This window comes from Musa acuminata, chromosome BXJ2-8 (genome assembly GCF_036884655.1).
Source record: "Musa acuminata AAA Group cultivar baxijiao chromosome BXJ2-8, Cavendish_Baxijiao_AAA, whole genome shotgun sequence".
NCBI lineage: Eukaryota > Viridiplantae > Streptophyta > Magnoliopsida > Zingiberales > Musaceae > Musa > Musa acuminata.
The window spans coordinates 39275176-39295611 of NC_088345.1; the positions used below are offsets into that span (position 1 = coordinate 39275176).

The following is a 20436-nucleotide window of genomic DNA, read 5'->3' on the forward strand; positions in this document are numbered from 1 at the left end:
GGATCAGAGGTAGGAGAATGTAGGTGATAAGAGGGGAAGGAGAAACATTTGGGGATGAACTGGGAGACACCTGGGGAAGGAGAGATTGAAGGCGGAGGTTGCAAGGAGGAATATTGAGGGAGTGGGGGCTCAAGAAAGGGGCATACCTCATGGGAATGGGTATGATGATATAGGTTGTCAAGAGGTACATTTGATGAGGATGTAGGATTAGAGGTAGGAGACTGTAACATCATCTTGGAGAGAGGCGGGGAGAGACATGCCCCTAACATAGATGCATCTTGGGAGGAGGAAGGTCATCAATGATGACAAAGCATACACCGACGGCACGAAACATGCTAAATTTGTGAGAGGTGAAGTTGACAAGGTTTAGTGAATGTCCATTGGGGTTTGAGTTAGACTTGGTTGTGTTGAGCTTGGCTGGTTTGGAAGGGATGGAGCTAGACTTGGAATGGCCCTATCTGAGTTGGAGCTAGTTGGGGTTAGGTTCACTGGGCATAGGGATGAAGTCGTTTTATGCAATAATGGGTGGGTAATGATAATATAGCAAGTTCTACACTAGACCTCAATCCAAAGCCCATACCATGGGTCATTTTCATAGAAGTAGAAGTTCGATAGATTCTCATAGGTGATCAATTGGAAGAAGTTAGATGCTTCTATTTTTACCTAAATCCCTCATGGGAATAATTGAGAGAAGTCGATCATGATATAGACTCTATCAAACCTCACCCTTGCTCTAGAGGTCGTGACGGCATCCATCTTCATTAGGTTGTCGATAGTGGCTATGATTTAGAGGAAAATTCTTAGGAACAATAGTTTGATGGGTAGACCTGAGAAATGGATCCTTATTGAGGCAATCGTGATGGATTTCTTCAATGATTAGGAACACTCCCTCCATGGGAATAGATTCAAAGCTTGCCACCTTATAAGTGATTATTAGAAAATCTAGGGCGATATCACATGCACAACAGAAGAACAGAAATAAAAATTCTTAAATTTTCACAGAAAAATAGTCTTTTGTCGTCGTGCGAAGATTGATGCGCAAAAACCCATCAAACCAAAAAACCACACATGTTAAGGGATGTGTGTTACTTAGGGAGATTATATATCTCTGAAAACCTACAGATCTATAGGAGAGGATAAAGAAGGTCAAATATCCTCCTCATTAGCGGTGATCCATATGATAGGGGCTATGAATATGCTCCTTAAATCGCTGCACATATCTCCTCCTCACACGCACCATGCAATCAAGAAGGGGTCGACCCTTCTTATTGTCCACATGCCTCAAATAGGGGTTGTTGGTTGAAGAGGAGAGGGAGAGAGGAGAATAGGAGGTGATAGTCAAAAGGGGTATAGCCTATGGCCTTTTGGTTCCCTCCTATTTATAGAGACCCTTTGTCAACTTAACCCTGATGGATCATGCCCTATTGGGTACTGAATCTCTATCCAACTACCCAATAATCTCATTGGCTCTTATTTGATCTCATCCATAGAATCTAATAATTCAGGGGTTTATTGGATATCTAATAAGATATGGGCTTCAACGGATATCTCATATATGAATCTCTACTTGTCGTAACACCTACCATATGTGTGTGACCCTCTAGACCTAATATTGAGCTGGCCATGAGTCATACCTATCAAAATTTTTTCTAGCTCCGTGAATTATTTTCTCCTGGAGAACTCTTTCTCTCTCAATCCGAATGACCCTAGCTAAGGATTTTCCTGAGCAAGAACACATAGGATATTTCTCTTATGACACCGAGAGTAGATGATCCTCTATCGATAGTCAATAGCTCTCGTAAGATTGACTCCCACTTTTGATGACTGATTGTGCTAGATTTGGAACTTCCAAGTCTATAATTTTGGAATCAAAGAGTAAAGTACTCATACAGGATATCCTTAGTACCTCAAGTCAAAGGACTAGATATACTACTAGGATGACGAAATTGTTGTTTAACAATGAAGTATTATCAACTATCTAATATTCCATGAGCGGATCAATCAGTGAACTCATTTTCCAATGAGCACCTGAGCGATATCCCTAGTGTCCCCACACGAGCAGCTATGAGACCAACTGCCTCAATCATATAGACGGGTATACAACACACTAGTTTATCCGGTCATCTCGATGTCTCTCTCGAGTGACATATGACCGAGATTATTTAGGGTTCGTATTTAAAGATAAATCGATTTCATTATCGTGATCTTATCACAATCCGATTCTCATTGCATAGATCCATAAAAATCATAATACATGTAATAGATAATATAAAATAAAAAAATTAAATAATAAAAAAAGTATGTATCATGTCATATGTATCATCATATCACCCATATAATTGGCTTGTATGACACTTGTAACTAGCGACTATGAATCCCTAGTGAATGTGTTTGTAAGATCAGCTTCCAACTAAAACCTAAAACATAAAAAGCATGCTGCTAGACTTTAGATTGTAGCTTCGAGAGTGCAAGAGCCTCGCCTTGATGACTTCCAAAAAGGGGGCTTTGCCGATGAATTTTTCATATAGGCTTAGTCTCTAATGGTTACTTCATCAAGGTCTAGGACCGTGACATGACGAGAGGGATTCTGTATTCTTATTATCTTCGCGGCCAGTTCAAGATCAAGGCTCACGCTTGAAGGTGTTGGTTATGGGATCGAAGGAGAGGATTTAGAGGCAGTGGCTAAAGATTATTATTCCCCATTGTTGTTGCTGCTTCACGATATTGCAGCGGTCAATAGTTAAGAGATAAATGAACTTGAAACCCTCCTACTTAAACTACACAAGCAGCTCTGCTCGAGGTTTTGAATCAATACAACGAGATTGAAACAAACAAACAGAGAAGGTCGGATCAATTTTGATAGGGTAATGATCAAATTTGACTATATTTGTTGTTGAAATAATAAAAAGTAGCACATTGAAAACCCCGTCAATGTATATATCCACTTTTAAGAAACCTAATTATCAATGTCGAAGTTTCACTTAGCAACCAAGTATCATCACAAGCACAGATGCAAGAATCAAGTTAATGTTCCTAAGAGATCTCCCGGGAGAACCTATCAAGATCTCAAGTAGGATGGTCGTCAATTTGGCTTACAGTAGAACTTCGTTCTAACAAGGAAAACAAGATCACTGAAAAAACAAAATTCATCCTACCCAGAGACACAATCAAGAGGATACACAAACACCAGTAGTTTTGTAACCTCAATCTTACACGAACCAAGACCTAGAAAATTAGAAGGAAGCATCTACGTTTTTCTCTGGAAAAAAATAAATAAATGAAAGAACACAAGAGTGATGAAGGAAAATTTCAGTAGTTGAAAAGCTAAAGGCTTAGAGCAAAATGACATGGTCACAAAACTCTAGCCAAAGTATTTGCCACCTGAGGTTGAAGTCAGAAGTCAATGCTGGTGAACCCACTTGATGGCAGCATTGCGGCAAGTTGAGGCTCGTTCCAGGATCAAAGGTATGCACAGATGCTTTGCCAACCTCATTGTTCGTCACTTTTGCTTCCACCAATCCAGTACTGCTTTACAGCAACCAATATCTTCTCGGGAACGAGGGGACCGTCCTCATGATCAAGCAACTTAGTGTTCCATCTCATACCGGTAACCATCTTCTTTACCTTCATCAGAACGTCAACGTCATCACGTAATATGACTGCACCCTCTGGCCGCAAAATTCGGTCCATCTCCAGAAGAATATCTTCCATTTTGCATCTGTTATGATTGCATAAAACATGTAAATTTAGTAAAAGATTCTATCATAGCATGAGGATGAAATCTTTAAACCTCATTTTGGTCCACAGACCCATCTCGTGTGGACGTGTGCAAACCATCATGTCATTACGTATTGCCCAAAACCCAAACATGAACTTACTTGTTCTGGTACAAGCTGAAAACACCATTGGCATGTATGAGATCATACGTCCTTGGGTATGTTGAAAACGCTTCACACCTAAACCAAGAAGCAAAAAGTTAAAAGGTTGAAGACAGAACACCTAATGACAAGTTTAAAGGACAAAAGTAATAAAAACACAAGTAAACAATAGATATTTTTCATAAAATTGGAAAAATCATATGCTTCAATATAGTGATTTCAATATATACAGAAAAAGTACATGTTGAAGGGTTTCCATCATCTCGAATCCATTAAGTAATGTAGTAAAACTTGAAGTCGACTCACTTCATATTTAAGTAAGCATTAAATGACTTGTATCATTTAAAAGAGGCGGCATTTATCAGCCTTATAATTTTCAATGAACCAAAGTTTATATATGCACATAGGATAAATAATAGAAGGCCACAAATAATATTTAGAAAATGTTTTTCAAAGCCACAGCAGACAATTTAGTGCAGCTACCAAATCTTTTCAATTAAAACCAGCAAGCCTACACCATAATATTCCTTTGCAACCAACAATATGCTTCCTGGATGTACAAGGTTTAATTAAAACCAATGTAACAGATCACAGGCCTTCTAGGTGTTACAGAAACTCTTATGATCTTCCTTGGTTATAGCTGGACTGGAGAATTTTACCATACTTGCATATTAATGCTAAGTTGGAAATTTAAGGTCTCTGTTGTTTTGGCTGTAGCATATAAGCCCTTTTTATGTGTTTGTATATAGGAAAAAACTTAAATGATAGGATCCTAAGGTCAACAATGTAACAGCTAACAGCAAATAAGATCCAAGGTTCAGAAGTACAAACTTTTACACTGTTTGTAACAATCTAAAGTCCAGATATATCTTGACTTGGTAAACATATGATAATAAAAACAAGCACGCATGACGAATCAAAACCTATATTGCAAAACTGAACCAGTCAAACATAGGCAGGTCATCGAGAAGAATAGATAACAAATAACTCTTTGGATAATTACAATTCCCACAAGTAAAAGGCTTGCTATTTGAGCAAGTTTAAAAGAAGATATAAGTTTGATAGCAATAGTAAATTCCTCAGTGGAGTTAAGATTCAGCATGTTTCTTATGAAAATTTAAATTCTTAATAAAATTAATCAACAAATAAATACCAGTCATGATTTATGCCGATTAGCCCACGCTCATATATGACACCCAAAGTGGATATCTCAGCAATTGTAGGAACAACATTCATCACCCACAATTTTGGAGACTCAATTGCTGCAGCAAAGCTACCCAAACGTGCATTCATATCCATTATGTTGCGGTACCTTCCAGTGTCAAGTAAATCATTTATTTTCTTGTAAGTTTTGACATGCTTTTGCCACAGTCTGTTGTCTTCATGATAAGATTTGACTGAGAATCCTGGCACAGAACCACTGGATATTCTAGGTGGAACAGCATTTAGCCTCTGAGGGAATGGCTTCAATTCACCGCCAGCAAACTCTTCAGGATTACCAACCTCAGGATACCGATTTATGCAAGGTTGCATCTTCTTGTACCTAACATCACCAAAATATGAAAGAGGCTATGGAGAAATAAATATGTGCATGTACAAAAACAACTTGGAGAAACATTAGCAAGCATATGTGATTTACCATCTGATAAGACATATTTTAGCCCCCAGATGAGTTATCACCGACATCACACTCCACGTCCCAACCAATATCAGAATCCGACACTGCACGCCATCAGAACCCCGTGACGCACGTCAAGCTAGGTTCCATACCGAGATACTATGCGACACGACTATCCCAAGGGCTCGGGGTGGTGCCATCTGATGCCGCTCAAACATCCCCCAAGACGCCAGCTCGTCAGAAAAGTCATCCCATCTCACAATGGTCAGCGGCGGCCACACTGAACCGAGGCGCAACCAATCCTCACACAATAGTATAAAAACCCCTAGCTGACGTCCGACCAAAAGAGAAAAAAAAAATCGATATCAAATACTCCACTAATTTGCTCATGAGGGGGGCCAAAGTCAGGAAGCACCCGACGAAGGCCATTTTGCAGGAAGGCAGACACTCCCGAGCGGCGGGCGTCTCGACCCAGGAGATACCTTCCATCGCACGAAGAAGAGCAGTGAGCCGGCCCGGATCCCGACCAATGCCGGCTAACATTCCTTCCCGAGAGCACGGCCACCTCATCATCCTACTCACCCTGCAAGAAGCTCCTAACATCGACCTGCGGACCTAACTGTGCTGACTCATCAGCTACGGTACTTTTGTTCACTAAAATTTTGGTGCTAGAAGGAGGGCCAATGTCGCAGGAGCAGCTGACAAGAGTTCTCCCTGGGAGAGAACCACCGACTAACCTCCCTTTCGTTGAGCTAGAAAGTCAGGCCCTCCCCGCCCCCGGAGACGGGGGGATCCCGGCTTCGACGTCGGATCGCTACTGGTGTTTGTTCAATGACCTGGGATTGTCACCCCCAGGGCTCACCACAAGGCCCTTGGCTGTGACACCCGAGGCGTTCCTTAGCCTGACCAAGCAAGTGTAGGCCATGGCAAGCATGATGCAGACGCTCGCTCCAATCATTCCCCAAATCATGCGACTAGCGACGTCCCCGACCGACCTAACCCGGTAGCCCCCGAGCGGGGAGCAGGTCAGGATCAAAGAAGCCCAAGAGCAAGCGACAAACCCGAGAGGTCCTCCCGGGCAGAACATACCCACACCCTACCGAGCCGCGCTACCTCATCTCGATCTTGACACCATATCGTCCGACTCGACGGACGACTCACTTAGGGCCCAATTGTCCCATGTCAACCAATGCTTGGACGCATTCTAGCGCGAGTTTCGAAAATCACGGAGTGAGTCCAGTGAAGGTGGCTCAGGCGAGTCCCCTTTCACTCAAGAAGTACAGGACAAGCCAGTATCCCTCAACTTTAGGCTACCGACATTGGAGACATATGACGGCGGCTCTGATCCCATGGAGCACATCTCCGCATTCCGGACCCAAATGGCCCTCTACGGCACCTCCGATGCATTGATGTGCCGGGCATTTCCAACCACTCTAAGGGGGTCGGCACGAACATGGTTCAGCTGGCTACGCCAATCCTCAGTCTCATCCTTCGACCAACTTGCCGGGGAGTTCGAGCAAAACTTCCTCACCAGCGCACGACCCAGGCCTTCCATGACCAACCTACTCACGCTATCCCATCACGAAGACGAGTCGCTCTCTCAGTTCGTGGCACATTTTGCCACCAAGATCTAGGGGTTTCCGGACGTTCACCCCTCTCTAATCTTGCACGCCTTTCTGATGGGTTTGAAGCATTCGAGGTTCTTCTAGTCGCCGATTGAGAAGCCACCAACGACCATTTCCGAAATGCTACAACGCGCCAACCAGTACGTCGCCACCGAGGCGCTAGTGGCAAGGAAGCACATGGAAGGCAAAAGGCCAAGGGCAGAACTATCTTGGGGAACGACCTCAGCAGCCCCGGCGACACCCCGCCACGGGCTCGGCCGACAAGAGCTACCACTCCCGAGGCCCCCGCCTCTCCCCCTAAATACGTCCCGCACCGAGATCTTCCCCCAAATCAAGGAGACAGTTCTCTTGCAATAGCCTCATCCTATGAAGGCCACTCAAAAAGATCGGTCTAAATATTACAGGTTCTATCGGGACTACGGTCATGACACGGAGGACTGTCGTAACCTCTAGAATCAAATAGAGGCGCTGATCCGGAGAGATCACCTCGGACGTTACCTCAAATCACCGGAGGCGACTCCACACCCTAAGGGACCCATCGAGAGTCTTCGGGGGACCAGCGGCCGATGGCAGCAGCTCTGTGGCGAGAAAGGCCTACGCCCGCAGCACTGTCGAGAAACGTCCCTGGCCCGATCTTGAGCCTGAAATCACCTTCGAGGCTAGGGAGGCCGAGTGCTCCCACCATGACGACGCTCTGGTGATCTCCATCCAGATCGCCAATGCCCGAGTTAAGAGGGTGATGGTTGACACCGGGAGCTCCGCCAGCGTTCTTTACTTCGACGCCTTCAAGAAGTTTGGCTTGACCGAGAGAGACCTTACCCCTATGATGTCAACCCTCACAGGATTCACAGGGGATTCCATCTCCCCGCTCGAGACCATGGTCCTCCCTATCACCATTGGGGAGGAGCCGAGGGCGAAGACGATAATGACCACCTTTATGGTAGTCGATCTGCCCTCGGCCTACAACGTCATCCTCGACCGCCCAACGCTTAACAAGATAAAGGCGGTGGTTTCCACCTACCATGAGGACCATCAAGTTTCTGACCTCAGTAAGGATCAGGGAGGCCTGAAGTGACCCAGGGGAGTCAAGGCGATGCTACGTCACCATGGTTACTCTCCCAAGAAAATCGCACCTAGCTCCGGTTCCCGATCCCCATGAAGAACCCATACCGCAAATGCCGTTGGAGCCTCCCAAGCCACTCATTGAGGTACCCCTGAAGAGCCGTCCTGACCAGACCGTCAAGGTCAGAGCCACGCTCCCCGAAGCAGACCAGTTCCACATCATTGACTTCTTGAGGAAGAACGCTGACATATTCGTGTGGTCCCCCGAGGAGATGCCCGGGATCGACCCAGAAGTGGCCCAACACCGGCTCAACATCGATCCCAAGGCACGATCGGTGAGACAAAGACCAAGGAGGTTCACCCCCGACCGACAAAAGGCGATCGGGGATGAGGTCGATCGCCTTATAAAGGCCGGATTCATTACTAAGGTTAAATACCCCCGATGGCTATCGAATGTAGTCATCGTTAAAAAACCTAATGGAAGCTGAAGGATGTGTGTTGATTATACCGATCTCAACCGGGCATGCCCCAAGGACTGTTGTCCACTCCCCAGGATAGAGCAGTTAGTCGACGCCACCACAGGCCATGAACGCCTTACGTTCATGGATGCATTCTCAGGCTACAACTAAATCCGGATGGCAACCCAAGACCAAGAAGACACTGCCTTCATCACCAATTGAGGGGCATATTATTACAAGGTGATGCCCTTCGGCCTAAAGAACGTTGGGGCGACTTACCAAAGGATGGTCGATAAACTTTTCAAGCACCAGCTCGGGAGGAATATGGAGGTGTATGTAGAGACATGATTGTAAAGAGCAAGGTCGCAAGAACACACCTGGCCGACCTGACGAAAACGTTCTAAATGCTCAGGTGGTTCAACATGCATTTGAACCCTACGAAGTGCATCTTCGAAGTCAGCTTGGGGAGGTTCCTCGGCTTTGTCATTCACTAGCGAGGGATAGACGTCAACCCAGAAAAGGTGCGGGTTGTTACCTAGATGCGCTCCCCCCGCTCGGCCAAAGAGGTGCAGCGACTTGTCAGGAGGTTGGTAGCCCTCAATAGGTTCGTGTCGCGTTCAGGTGACAAGTGCCTCCCCTTCTTCCGGACTCTGCGGCGAGTCAACAACTTTACCTGGACTTCAGAGTGCGAAGAAGCCTTCGAAAAGTTAAAGGCGTGCCTCGCCCGCTTGCCCCGACTCGCCTCGCCCGAGCCGGGCGAAACCCTCGATCTCTACTTGGTGGCCTCGGCACAAGCCGTCAGCTTGGTGTTAATTTGGGAGATACCACCAGCGTAGCTACCCATACATTACATCATCCATATCCTCGGGGGGCCCGAGGCATGGTACTCCCCGATCGAGAAGTTAGCTCTTGCTCTTATCAAGATGGCCCGATAGTTACGACCCTACTTTCAAGCCCATACAATCAAAGTGATCACCGACCAACCACTACGACAAATCCTCTCCAACTTTGACGCATCAGGTCGCATGCTGCGATGGCTGGTCGAGCTCAACGAATTCGACATTCAGTACTCCCCCAGGACTGCCATCAAAGCTTAAACACTAGTTGATTTCATTTCCGAGCTAACCCCTGAGGACCATGCTGTGAGGCAGGAGAATGATCAGAACACGTGGACCCTGCATGTAGATGGCTCGTCCACTTCCGAAGCAATCAGGGTCGGGCTTATCCTCTAAGACCCGTCGGGAGAAACCTATGAGAGGTCACTCCAATTGCAATTCCGAGCCTCTAACAATGAGGCCGAGTACGATGCGCTACTCCACAGCCTACGCTTCATTCTGGAGATGCATGTAGGTGACCTTGAAATCTTCAGCGACTCCCAGTTGGTAACGGGACACGTTAATGGAAGCTACGAAGCCCGAGACCCAATGATGGTGTCATACCTAATGGAGGCAAAGTGACTCGCCCACCGATTCAACCGCCTTTCAGTCACCATAATACCTTAGCCGCAGAACACACGGGCTGATGCACTGGCCAGATCAACTTCCACCCATGGCCCGAGGTCGGCCCCAGCTACTGAGTTCATAGTGGTCCTGACAATAGCGACTCACGAGGTCACCGAAATGAGTTCATCACCGAGCTGGATGGAGAAGATCCTCCGATACAAAGCGGGGGGAGGGGAGCCCGACGACCCGGTGGCTACGAGACGGTTAAGGCGAACTCAAGCCTAGTACTGCATCATCGACGAAAAGTTATACTGAAGGGCCTTCTCTCAACCCCTCCTACGCTGCCTCGCACCATCAGAAGCTAAGGTGGTCCTCACCGAGCTTCATGAGGGGATTTGTGGGGAGCACATCGGGGGACGAACCTTAGCTTTCAAAACCCTCCGACAAGGATACTATTGGCCAACCATGCGCCAGGATGCCATGTCATACATGTAGCAGTGCCAACAATGCTAGCGGCACGCCCGACTGCCGCACCAACCAACCGTTCCCCTTACTCCGATGGACGTGGCCTGGCCCTTTGCCCAATGGAGCCTCGACCTCCTTGGACCCTTCCCTCCAGCATCGGGTCAGCGATGCTTTCTCATAGTCGGGGTCGACTACTTCATGAAGTGGGTGGAAGCCGAACCCTTGGCCTCCATTATCGAGAAGCAAGTCCAGAGCTTCACGTGGAATAATATCATCACCCGATTCGGGATCCCGAAAGCTATCATCACCGACAACGGAACTTAATTCAACAACACTAAGTTCAAGGCCTATTGCCAATTATACGGGATCCAGTTGAAGTTTAGCTCGGTCGCGCACCCCCAAACTAACGGCCAAACTGAGGTGATGAACCGGGCGATTATGGAAGGCCTCAAGAGGAGAATCTCAGGCGCACATGGTGCCTAGGTGGACGAGCTTCCCAACATCCTATAGGCAATGCAAATGACTCCCAAAACCGCCTCGGGGGAGTCTCCATTCAACCTGGCGTTCGAGACCGAGGCGATCCTACTGCCCGAAACGTTATTCCCGCCCCTGCGCACCTCCAATTACGAGCAAGGAGACTCCGAGGAGGGGCTCCGAGCAAAAAACCTAGATCTCCTCGAGGAAGGAAGAGCTAAGGCACATATGCATATCTTGTCATATAAGAAGGCGACAGCTCAGATTTACAACTAACGGGTCCGCCCGTGCCCGATCAAGATTAGAGACCTCGTCCTCCGAAGAGCAAAAGTGAGTGACACGACCCGAGCAAGGGGAAAGCTCACACCCAACTGGGAAGGCCCCTATCGAGTCTATGACATAGTCCGAGAGGGGACCTACCAACTCGAGACTATGGAGGGAAGTCCCCCACCGAGAACATGGAATGCGGCAAACCTAAAGAAATTCTACCCAAAATGAGGCTGGTCGGGATGCAAAAAAGATATACGGGGCCCGTGCACCCATGGTTGGGGAAAATAGCGAGTTATAATTCCAAAATAAAAGTGCTTCTTAATGATAGAGGAGATATACATGGCAGTCGGGTGGCACGGCCCTAAGCCTGACTGTAGCAAAAGACAAAAAGAGAGGGGGCATAGCCCCTAGCTCGACGGAGGAGTCGCGGGCCCATCGTCGAAGGGGACGTTCGCCGGCATGTCGACGTCCTAATCCACCGAGTTATCGACAAACGGGTCCAACTCTAGCTCCAAGTCCGGGTACTTCGCCCGGAAGCGAGCGCAGGCCACCCGGTACCCATACTCGTACATGACCCGGCCCGACCTCACCAACCCACGTTCAAACCTGGGGGACGCTTTATATCCGGCGATTGCCTCCTCAACCCTTTTGGGTAACCCCAGCCACTCCTCCTTCAAGGCCTCCTCTGCAGCCCAGGCCATCGCCCTGGCGGTCTCGACATCCTGGGAGAGGGTCAGTAGCTCGTCATCTAGTGAACGGATATGTGACCGGCTTTCTTCCAGCTCGATCTTCAAACGAGCCACCTCCTCACCCAGTGTCATGGCGCGCTCTTCGGCCATGGCAATAGCCTCTAGACCCCCCTTGTCTTGCAGCTCCAGGTTCTCCAGCCGGAGGACGGTGTTGATCTCCAACTGGCGCCCGATCACCCGCCCGGCGTCGAGGACCCGATCGATCAACGCCATATCGTAGTGTTGGCTCTGCATGAGGATCGATGTCAGCACCCAAGAAAGAGGGGATTGGGCAGGAGAAGGAAGCCATTACTTACCCAAATGAGCGACTTGGCCACCCCTCTACCAGCACTTCAGAAGTGGAGCTGTAGAGGTCCTTGGCTAGGCCTGGGTGCAACGCTCCTCGGACGAACTCTTGAGCGGTTAGCCCATCGCCCCAGAGACGGTTGTCGGCCTTGAGAGTCGGCCACCGAGCGGCATAGGGGGCCTCGGGCTCCCCGGCCAGAAGATCGGTCATACGCTGGGCTTAGTACTGCCCACCCTCAGCCCAGGAATAGATGCGGCACAATTCCCATACCGACAAGGGGCACGTCGACGCCCTCTTGGAAGGGTTGCTGCCGGACGACCCGGCTGACCCTTTCCCCTTCACACTCCCCAAGCCCTCCCCCTAGGCAGTAGCCCGGGCGATTCCAGGGAGGCGCTCGAGCGGGTGGCCCGGCTTGCGGGCATCTTCTGAGCCACCATCTTCGTCTTCTTAAGAGGGCGCTCCGATGCCGGTGATGCCGACACCCTCTTCAGCGTGCCCTCCAACGGGACAACCCCACCTCCAGAGCCCTCCCCATCCCGAGACGGGGGCTCAACGGCCTTGGCGCTAGCCATCTTCTTCATCGATCTCAGATCCACCATTTCTGCAAAATAGGCAGCGGTCAGATGGTTTGGGATGAGTGAACAATCCATTACATATGAATGACCATACCCCTGATGGCGGGGCTCAGCTCCGCTTCGACCATCCACTCCTTGATCATTTCCTTAATTTCCCGAGAAGAGGACAGGATACCCCTCAGATGATCCACGGCTGCTGCGTCTCCAGCAGAAGGCGACGGGAGGGCGTTATCGATGGTCTGAAAAGCCCACTTGGTGCTGAAGCCCCACTCTTGATCATAACTAATATAAAAGAAATGCCTCTTCCAACCTTTGTTGTTGGAGGGCGCACCACTGATCTTAAAACCGTTGCGGGCGGTCAAGTAATACCCGCCTGGTCCCCTGCCTAGGCGGAAACAAGCCAGAAAGAGGGGTCGGAATGGTTCGATCCCAGCCCTTCGACACTCCCAGATGAAAGCCACTAAGTAGCGCCAGGAGTTTGGCAACACCTAGGAGGGGGAGATCCTCCAAAAGTAAAGACAATCCCTAATAACAAGGTGCATCGAGAACCGCAGCCCCACCTCGAGTGCCCCCATGGTTAACCCGAATCTGTCGGGAAACTGGTCATACGACCACTGCCCAGGCCGAGGGGCGTGCAGGCCGTAACACTTTTGGATGCGGTAGCGATCCCGAAGCACTTTCAAAAGGTTCTCGGTCACCACCGTGTCCATGTCGTGCCATAACTTGAGGGCCTCAAGTGCGGCTGAACCCTTTGAGGCCTCTGAGGAAGCGCTACTCGAAGACACACTCACTACCTCATCCCGGGAATTTGCAGAGGGGGGGAAGGAGAAGGAGAAGGAGAGGGAGACAAGGACGAAAACGAAGACAAAGACGAAAACGAAGACAAAGACAGAGACATCCCGACCTCAGAGTTGCGAGGAAGAAGCCCAAGGTCCAGGGCGAGGGATTAAAGAAAGGAGAACTGCAAAGTTGCAAGAAAGAGCCAAAGTGCGAGACGAAAAACTGATGGCGAAGGTGATGGCAACCGCCCTGTATGGGGATTATAAAAGGCGAGTAACCCATGGCAAGGCGGCAATTAGGGCTTCCCGAGGAGAGGAACAATCGTGGCATTAAAGACTTGTCGCAACCCCTTGGATCCGCTAGATTCGCCTGCCTCGGAACTCCCGCCAGAGGCATCCCATCACCCAAGACCCCCCACCGAAAGGCCATTCAAAACGAAGTTTCCCGCCAGGCCCTGTGACACTCCGCCCGACTCGCCACGTGGTGTGACGGCATTCAGCATTCAGGTATGAGTCGGTTCCCAGATTCAATCGGAGCCGAGCTCACCTACTTGGTCCCCAGATTTGATTCAAAGCCGAGCTTACTCACTTGGTCCCCAGATTCAATCCAGAGCTGAGCTCACTCACTCGGTCCCCAGATTTGATTCGGAGCCGAGCTTAGTCACTCGGTCCCCAGATTCAATCCATAACCGAGCTCACCCACTCAATCCTGAGATTCGATTCAAAGCCAAGCTTACTCACTCGATCCCCAGATTCAATCGGAGTCGAGCTCACTCACTCGGCCCCCAGATTCGATTCGGAGCCGAGTTTACTAACTTGGTCCCCAGATTTGATTTAGAGCCGAGCTTACTCACTTGGTCCCCAGATTTGATTCGGAGTCGAGCTTACTCACTCGGTCCCCAGATTCAATCGGAGTCGAGCTTACTCACTCAATCTCCATATTCAATTCGTAGCCGAGCTTACTCACTCAGTCCCTAGATTTAATCCATAGCCGAGAGGAGTCACTCGGTCCCTAGGCTCGTTTCCTGCCCGGGTCGCTCCCGATCGCTCCCAACTTGTGACCTGTCGGCACCGGAACCAGAACCGGGTTTGATCACTCAGCCCACAGGCCCGATCCATCGCTCAAGCTACACCTCGCGGCCAATCTTATTCCCGAGTCACATCTCGGTCGATCTAGCGCCCGAATCACCAGCCTAACCCGTTGTCCAAGCTGCTTCACGTCGACTCCGATTCACCCCCCCCCGATAAGTCTTTAAATCGAGATGCTTCGATTCGCTTGCCGACTTACAAACTTGGCAATCGTAGCTTCGAGCCATGCGAAACCCGTCATCTGAACTGAGACACATTGGGTTCGCTCCGCAGGTCTTGTCTGGACGATTTTGACATTTAGGTATTGCTTCATCAGGTCCCCACCGTTCGATCAGTAGGATTAATCTTATCCAAATCACAGGGCACCGCCCCTCTAAAACCGCCCCCCGACAAGTCAATCTGGCTTCCCCGCGCGGGCAACCAACAAATCGCGTCCTTCAACCCCAAGCATGTCTCCCGACCCATTAAGGACCCAGCGGCACGCCTTGGAGGGGGGGGAGAAGTGATAAGGCATATTTTGACCCCTAGATGAGTCATCACCGATGTCACACGCCACATCCCAACCAATATCAGAATCCAACGCCACACGCCATTAGAACCTCGTGATGCACGTCAAGCCAGGTTCTGTACCGAGACACTATATGACACGACTATCCCAAGGGCTTAGGGCGGTGCCGTCTGACGCCGCTCAGGCATCCCCCAAGATGCCAGCTCGTCAGAAAAGCCATCCCATCCCACAAGGGTCAACGGCCATACCGAACCGAAGCGTAACCAATCCTGACACAATAGTATAAAAACCCTTGACTGATGCCCGGCCAGAGGAGAAAAAAAAACTCGATATCAAATACTCCACTGATTTGCTCGTCGGAGGGGCCAAAGTCGGGAAGCACCCGACGAAGGCCATTTTGCAGGAAGGCGGACACCCCTGAGCGACAAGCATGTTGACCCAGGAGATACCTCTATCGCACAAAGGAGAGCAATGAGCCGGCCCGGATCCCAACCAACATTCCTTCCCGAGGGCACGACCACCTCATCATCATACTCACCCCGCAAGAAGCTCCCAACATCGACCTACAGACCTAACCGTGCTGAGAGTCACGTTACTTTTGTTCACTAACACCATCCCATTTCACTCGAGCTACTTTAATATCATAATATCATGTACAACAGTACAAAAACATATAGTGCATTTCTTTTTTAAATCAGTGCTTTGCTCACAGACAAAGCACATGTTGAACAGATGATTAAAATCACTAAGATGTCTTTTTGGGATTTCAGTTGTGGGGTTCTAAGTCACAACTCGAAACTGATGTACTAAATGACCACTTATAGTCCACATTCGAGATCATGAACAAAAATTAACATGATATATTTGCATACTATCAGTTTTGACTACTTATGTTTCCCTGAAAAGAGATCAACAGCGGGAAAATATCTATCTAACCAACCTTAAACAGCTAGGATATGCTGTGAATTATTCTTCTTCTTGTATTAAGTCTGTTCTTAATCTTTCTAATAGAAAAAGAAGAATATTAGAATATCACAATGAATCAAGGTTTTTGAAGTAATTCAATTATGAGACTGAATCATTAAGGAGAGAATAACGTCATAAAGGCAGCATTCCTCATTAACCACTTATACCATAAATCCCATGTACAACTGCAGTCATCAAATATCTTCAACACTCTTGCATTTGTTTGAGAATTTCAATGGCTAGAGAAAGAATATCACTTACCAGACATCATCTGGGTTTGTTGTTTCACATATATTTACTCCAATTTCATCTTGCCTCTGAGTGCAGGATTCAGCATTTATTCTCTTCCTCCAAATGGCAAATTCAGCCGTCTCATAGATCTTCTCCCAACAAAGAAGTTCGGCGATTTCCTCGATCTTCCGCTGTTCTTCCTCAAAATCGTCCTTTGTGCGCTTCCAGACCTGATAGTTAACTTTCCAGTTGATTGGGGGACCTGAGAGCACCCAATAACCACCAGGTCTGAGAACCCTATCCACCTCCATCATGTAAACTCCATCTGAAGAGAAAGAAGACCAAAAACAAAGTGTAAGAAAAAGGATCAGAATCAATTAGAGAACGGAGCTTTTTGCAAAGAAATCAAGAACAAATGAATGAACTTGACAAAAAAACAGATTTAATGTAACTAATTCTAACCATTTGCACCCCATGGAATCAAGCACCTTGAACAGTGAGCCATGTCAAATGCTCTAGATGGGTATGGAAGTTCAATGGATCCAAGAACGCCGATAACTGCAGGAACACCTCGTTCCAGGGCAAACTGTACCTGTGCCTCATGTGAGTCCCTTGGTGCAAACGACATGGCTAATACATTCCTTTTAAATAAATAAGCACCCCAACTGGCGACCTGAAAAAATATATATCACCAACACAGTCAAAATCAAAGCAAAGGCCAAAAATACTAGCTTCATCCATGTCCCTCTAAACAAAAGTTTAAATTATAAGAACACAGGGTTGAAGATGAGCTGAGAGCAGATATATAAACAGAGATGTTCCATACCCCACAACCAGTGTCTAGTGCAGTTCTGACAGTCCCATTATCAATTGGAATGACAGAGGCAAGTTGGTCAATGTATTTATCTGCACCTTGAGGGAATTGAGTCCCACCGCCAGGAAACCTGAACACATTACCCTCATAATGAACCCAGTTCTGAACAGCCTTCTCAACAGTCAAGCTCTTGTAAGGGACATTAGCATAGGGAACATAATCACGGCTCTTAGGCCATGGGAAAGGTGCCACATAACCCTTGGGGGCAGGTATAAGACAATACAGTTTCTCCTCATCAGATGGGCAATGCCTCTCTCTGTATATCATGTTGTTTCGAGGGTAGGTCATCGCTCGATTTTGATCATGGCAAGGAGTGTAATCGGTGTAACGATCATCACAAGGCTCAAATGTTTTTGCTTCCGAATCACCAAGATCGCTCAGGCTGCCTAACCCACTGTGATGGGTCTCGAAATTTAGATTTTGAATGTCCGTGCATGCTGTCTGCTTAGTAATTTGTAGAGCGATACTGTCCCCCTTCCCGAAACCACTCCGTTGCCACGCACCCAAAACATAGAAGAAGCAACAGAGACCGATCACAACAATTAAGGATAATGAGTTCCTAGTCCGTCCCTCACCATGATTTATCTTTGGAGCCATGGTGTACGCCTGAAAGATTTCCTAAGCTGTATATAAACAATACAAGTTCCACTTCATTAATCAAGTTGTTCTAAGTTTGTAATTCTAAGTAACAACAAACAACAGAGACATCAATCTTGACGAAATACATAATTCACAGAAAAAGCAGATGTGAGAAATCAAGTCACCTACCTTAAAAAAGCAAAAGATTTTACTACCATCAAGTATTAACGTAGCTTTCAAGCAACAGATTACAAGACCAACATGAAATTAATGGCATTTAGTATCTCTAGACTGGCATATGACAAGTATTTATAAAGCCTGGATCTCAAATATGTGTTTCTTATCTATTGAGAGTGCAGCATTCTACTAAACTCTAGCCTTCCTAATCGAGAAGAAACAACATATATAAACTCCGATTGGTACCAAACATTCCCTTTTTCTTGAATAAGGTAAACAAGCAAGAACAACCTGTTCTACATCTTTAAGAAAAGAGTGATTAAATATTTCTCGTTTATGCCAAAATCCTCAAAGTTAGCAATGTCATTCATCTTGAATGGAATCCGCAAGTGTCTATGCATTAAGCTCTGAAAACCTCTATTAGAAAGCTCAAGTTCGAGCCACCTCGGCCATCAGTGCAAAAGAATAAGCACAAATTGAGCAAGAAAACAAACGACTGACTCACCGATCCAAAAGGCAACAAAAGAAGAGGATCTCGAGCAACCAAGGAGCCCTAAAGAGACCTCTTCTCCTTCATCCACCCACCCACCCACCCGACGTTAAAGCCCTATGATTCGATCGAAACCAACATCGGGATTCGACATAATCCTCTTCTTGGATTCAATTTTCGAAACCCAAAAAAAATAAAAGGAAAACACAAGAAGAATCGCCCGTCCACATCTCTCCGATATCTCCGTTGGTCGTCTCCCCGACTTCCTCGACGAGTCTACCCAGTGCCCATCACCGCTACATCCCGCATATAAGTTTGATGAGGACAATCAACATCCGTCCATCTACACGCCCGACGCTCGCGGAGTTCACCTCTGACCGTATATCACAGTTCGCATAGTGATCATATGCGATTTGTCCGTAGAAACTTTCATTATGGCCCACCAATATTCCACCAACGGAACGGGCGTAAAGATCTTTGCGCCCGTTTTATCCTGCAAAAGAACAAACAACTCCTCGTACTGGATCAGCTGTATCTCCTGGGGCACCGTACAAACTTCTCTATTACTATTATCGAAACCACGAATCTCGTAGGCATGTATTTACTTCGTGCCGCTTGCTGTTCGAGGTGGAACAGCTCATCGTCGAAGAGAGCCTTAAGCATTAATCGTGACGACACTTCTTTTCCTTTGCCCTAAGGATCGGACATCATTCCCAAGCCAGAAAACAACATAAACTCCACTGAATCAGTGCCACGTATACACCGCTTCCTATTATATGCTGGGTTTGAGATTCTCTCTCTCTCGCGAACAGGTATACTTGGCATCGTAAGTCAGGAGTCTTATCCTTCGAACAGTGAAGAATGCATGGAGTAGTACCAAACAAAACCCACGTTGCATGCATGGATTAGTACGTAAAAGCAACTCCTCTACGTGATGTGATGAATCCATCAAGTTCCATTTTAAGGTTTGCTATCTCGATTGACCTGCCCATGGTCGTAGGCGAGAGACGATGGAAACAACACCATGCTCGTCCATGACAGAGTACATGATATAGCTGCTGGTTCTTTCAGTGAAGCTTCCTTTCTAATAACAGTACGGTGCAGTGAATTGAGCAGCTGTAGTTGCATCATCATCCCTGCCATCAGCCAGCTTAGATTCTAATACTCCTATTTAGTCTCACATCGGATATGGTCATCGGGAGAACAGTGAAGTCAGACTAATTGATTCCTTTGCCCTTCCTTCCACCCTTCTTCTTCTTCACGTACGTCTGGTGACGAAAGAGCCTTGTCTTCTTTGTTCTGCACACCAAGGCCTGGGCTGCAATATATGGAGTGTGGCTTCTGTACAGCATTCAAGTCACTTGATTTCTAAAATATTTTAATTAAAATAAATATAAAATAATAAATTTATATTTTTTTTATGTATTTTAATTTTTAATTAATTTATAATTTAAGAATCAATCATCATCATGATATATATGCATAATTTGAGCGTATAATTTAGAAAAATATTTCTCTCAAATCTGTATAAATATATACTACCTTAATGAATGAAATCATCCTCATTCAAGGACAAAATTTTCATGGTACGAGGGCTCCCTTGCTTCCAAGGAAGGTTTTCTCTCCTATTTCCAATTGTAAGCGATCAGTTTCCTTGTCAAAGCTTCATCGTTGATCTGCCCTGATGACTCCTTCATCACTGATTTGTCCAGGTGAAACTGACTCCCACTCCCTCATTCTTGCTAATCTGCTCGACATTAGTGATTCCTCTTACTACCTGCACCTTCTCCCCATTGGTGATTTCTCCTCACTAATCCATAGTCACTCCTGTAGTGCCTCCT

At 47.3% G+C, this 20436-nt stretch overlaps 1 protein-coding gene across 2 annotated transcripts; it reads right to left on the reverse strand.

Annotated features, from left to right (window-relative positions):
* Nucleotides 1-3132: 3132 nt before the first annotated feature.
* Nucleotides 3133-18681, reverse strand: LOC135619453 (probable methyltransferase PMT2). 2 transcript variants are annotated; one of them, XM_065121465.1, is made up of 7 exons: nt 18611-18681; nt 17302-17972; nt 16938-17148; nt 16506-16800; nt 5032-5421; nt 3879-3956; nt 3133-3718 (listed from the first exon to the last, which is right to left on the reverse strand). In XM_065121465.1, the coding sequence occupies exons 2-7, from the start codon at nt 17944-17946 to the stop codon at nt 3490-3492; spliced, it is 1848 nt and encodes a 615-aa protein (XP_064977537.1). In that variant the 5' UTR covers nt 17947-17972; nt 18611-18681; the 3' UTR covers nt 3133-3489. The 2 variants fall into 2 exon arrangements, with proteins under 2 accessions (XP_064977537.1, XP_064977538.1); XM_065121466.1 differs by lacking the exon at nt 5032-5421.
* Between the last annotated feature and the right edge of the window lie 1755 nt (nt 18682-20436).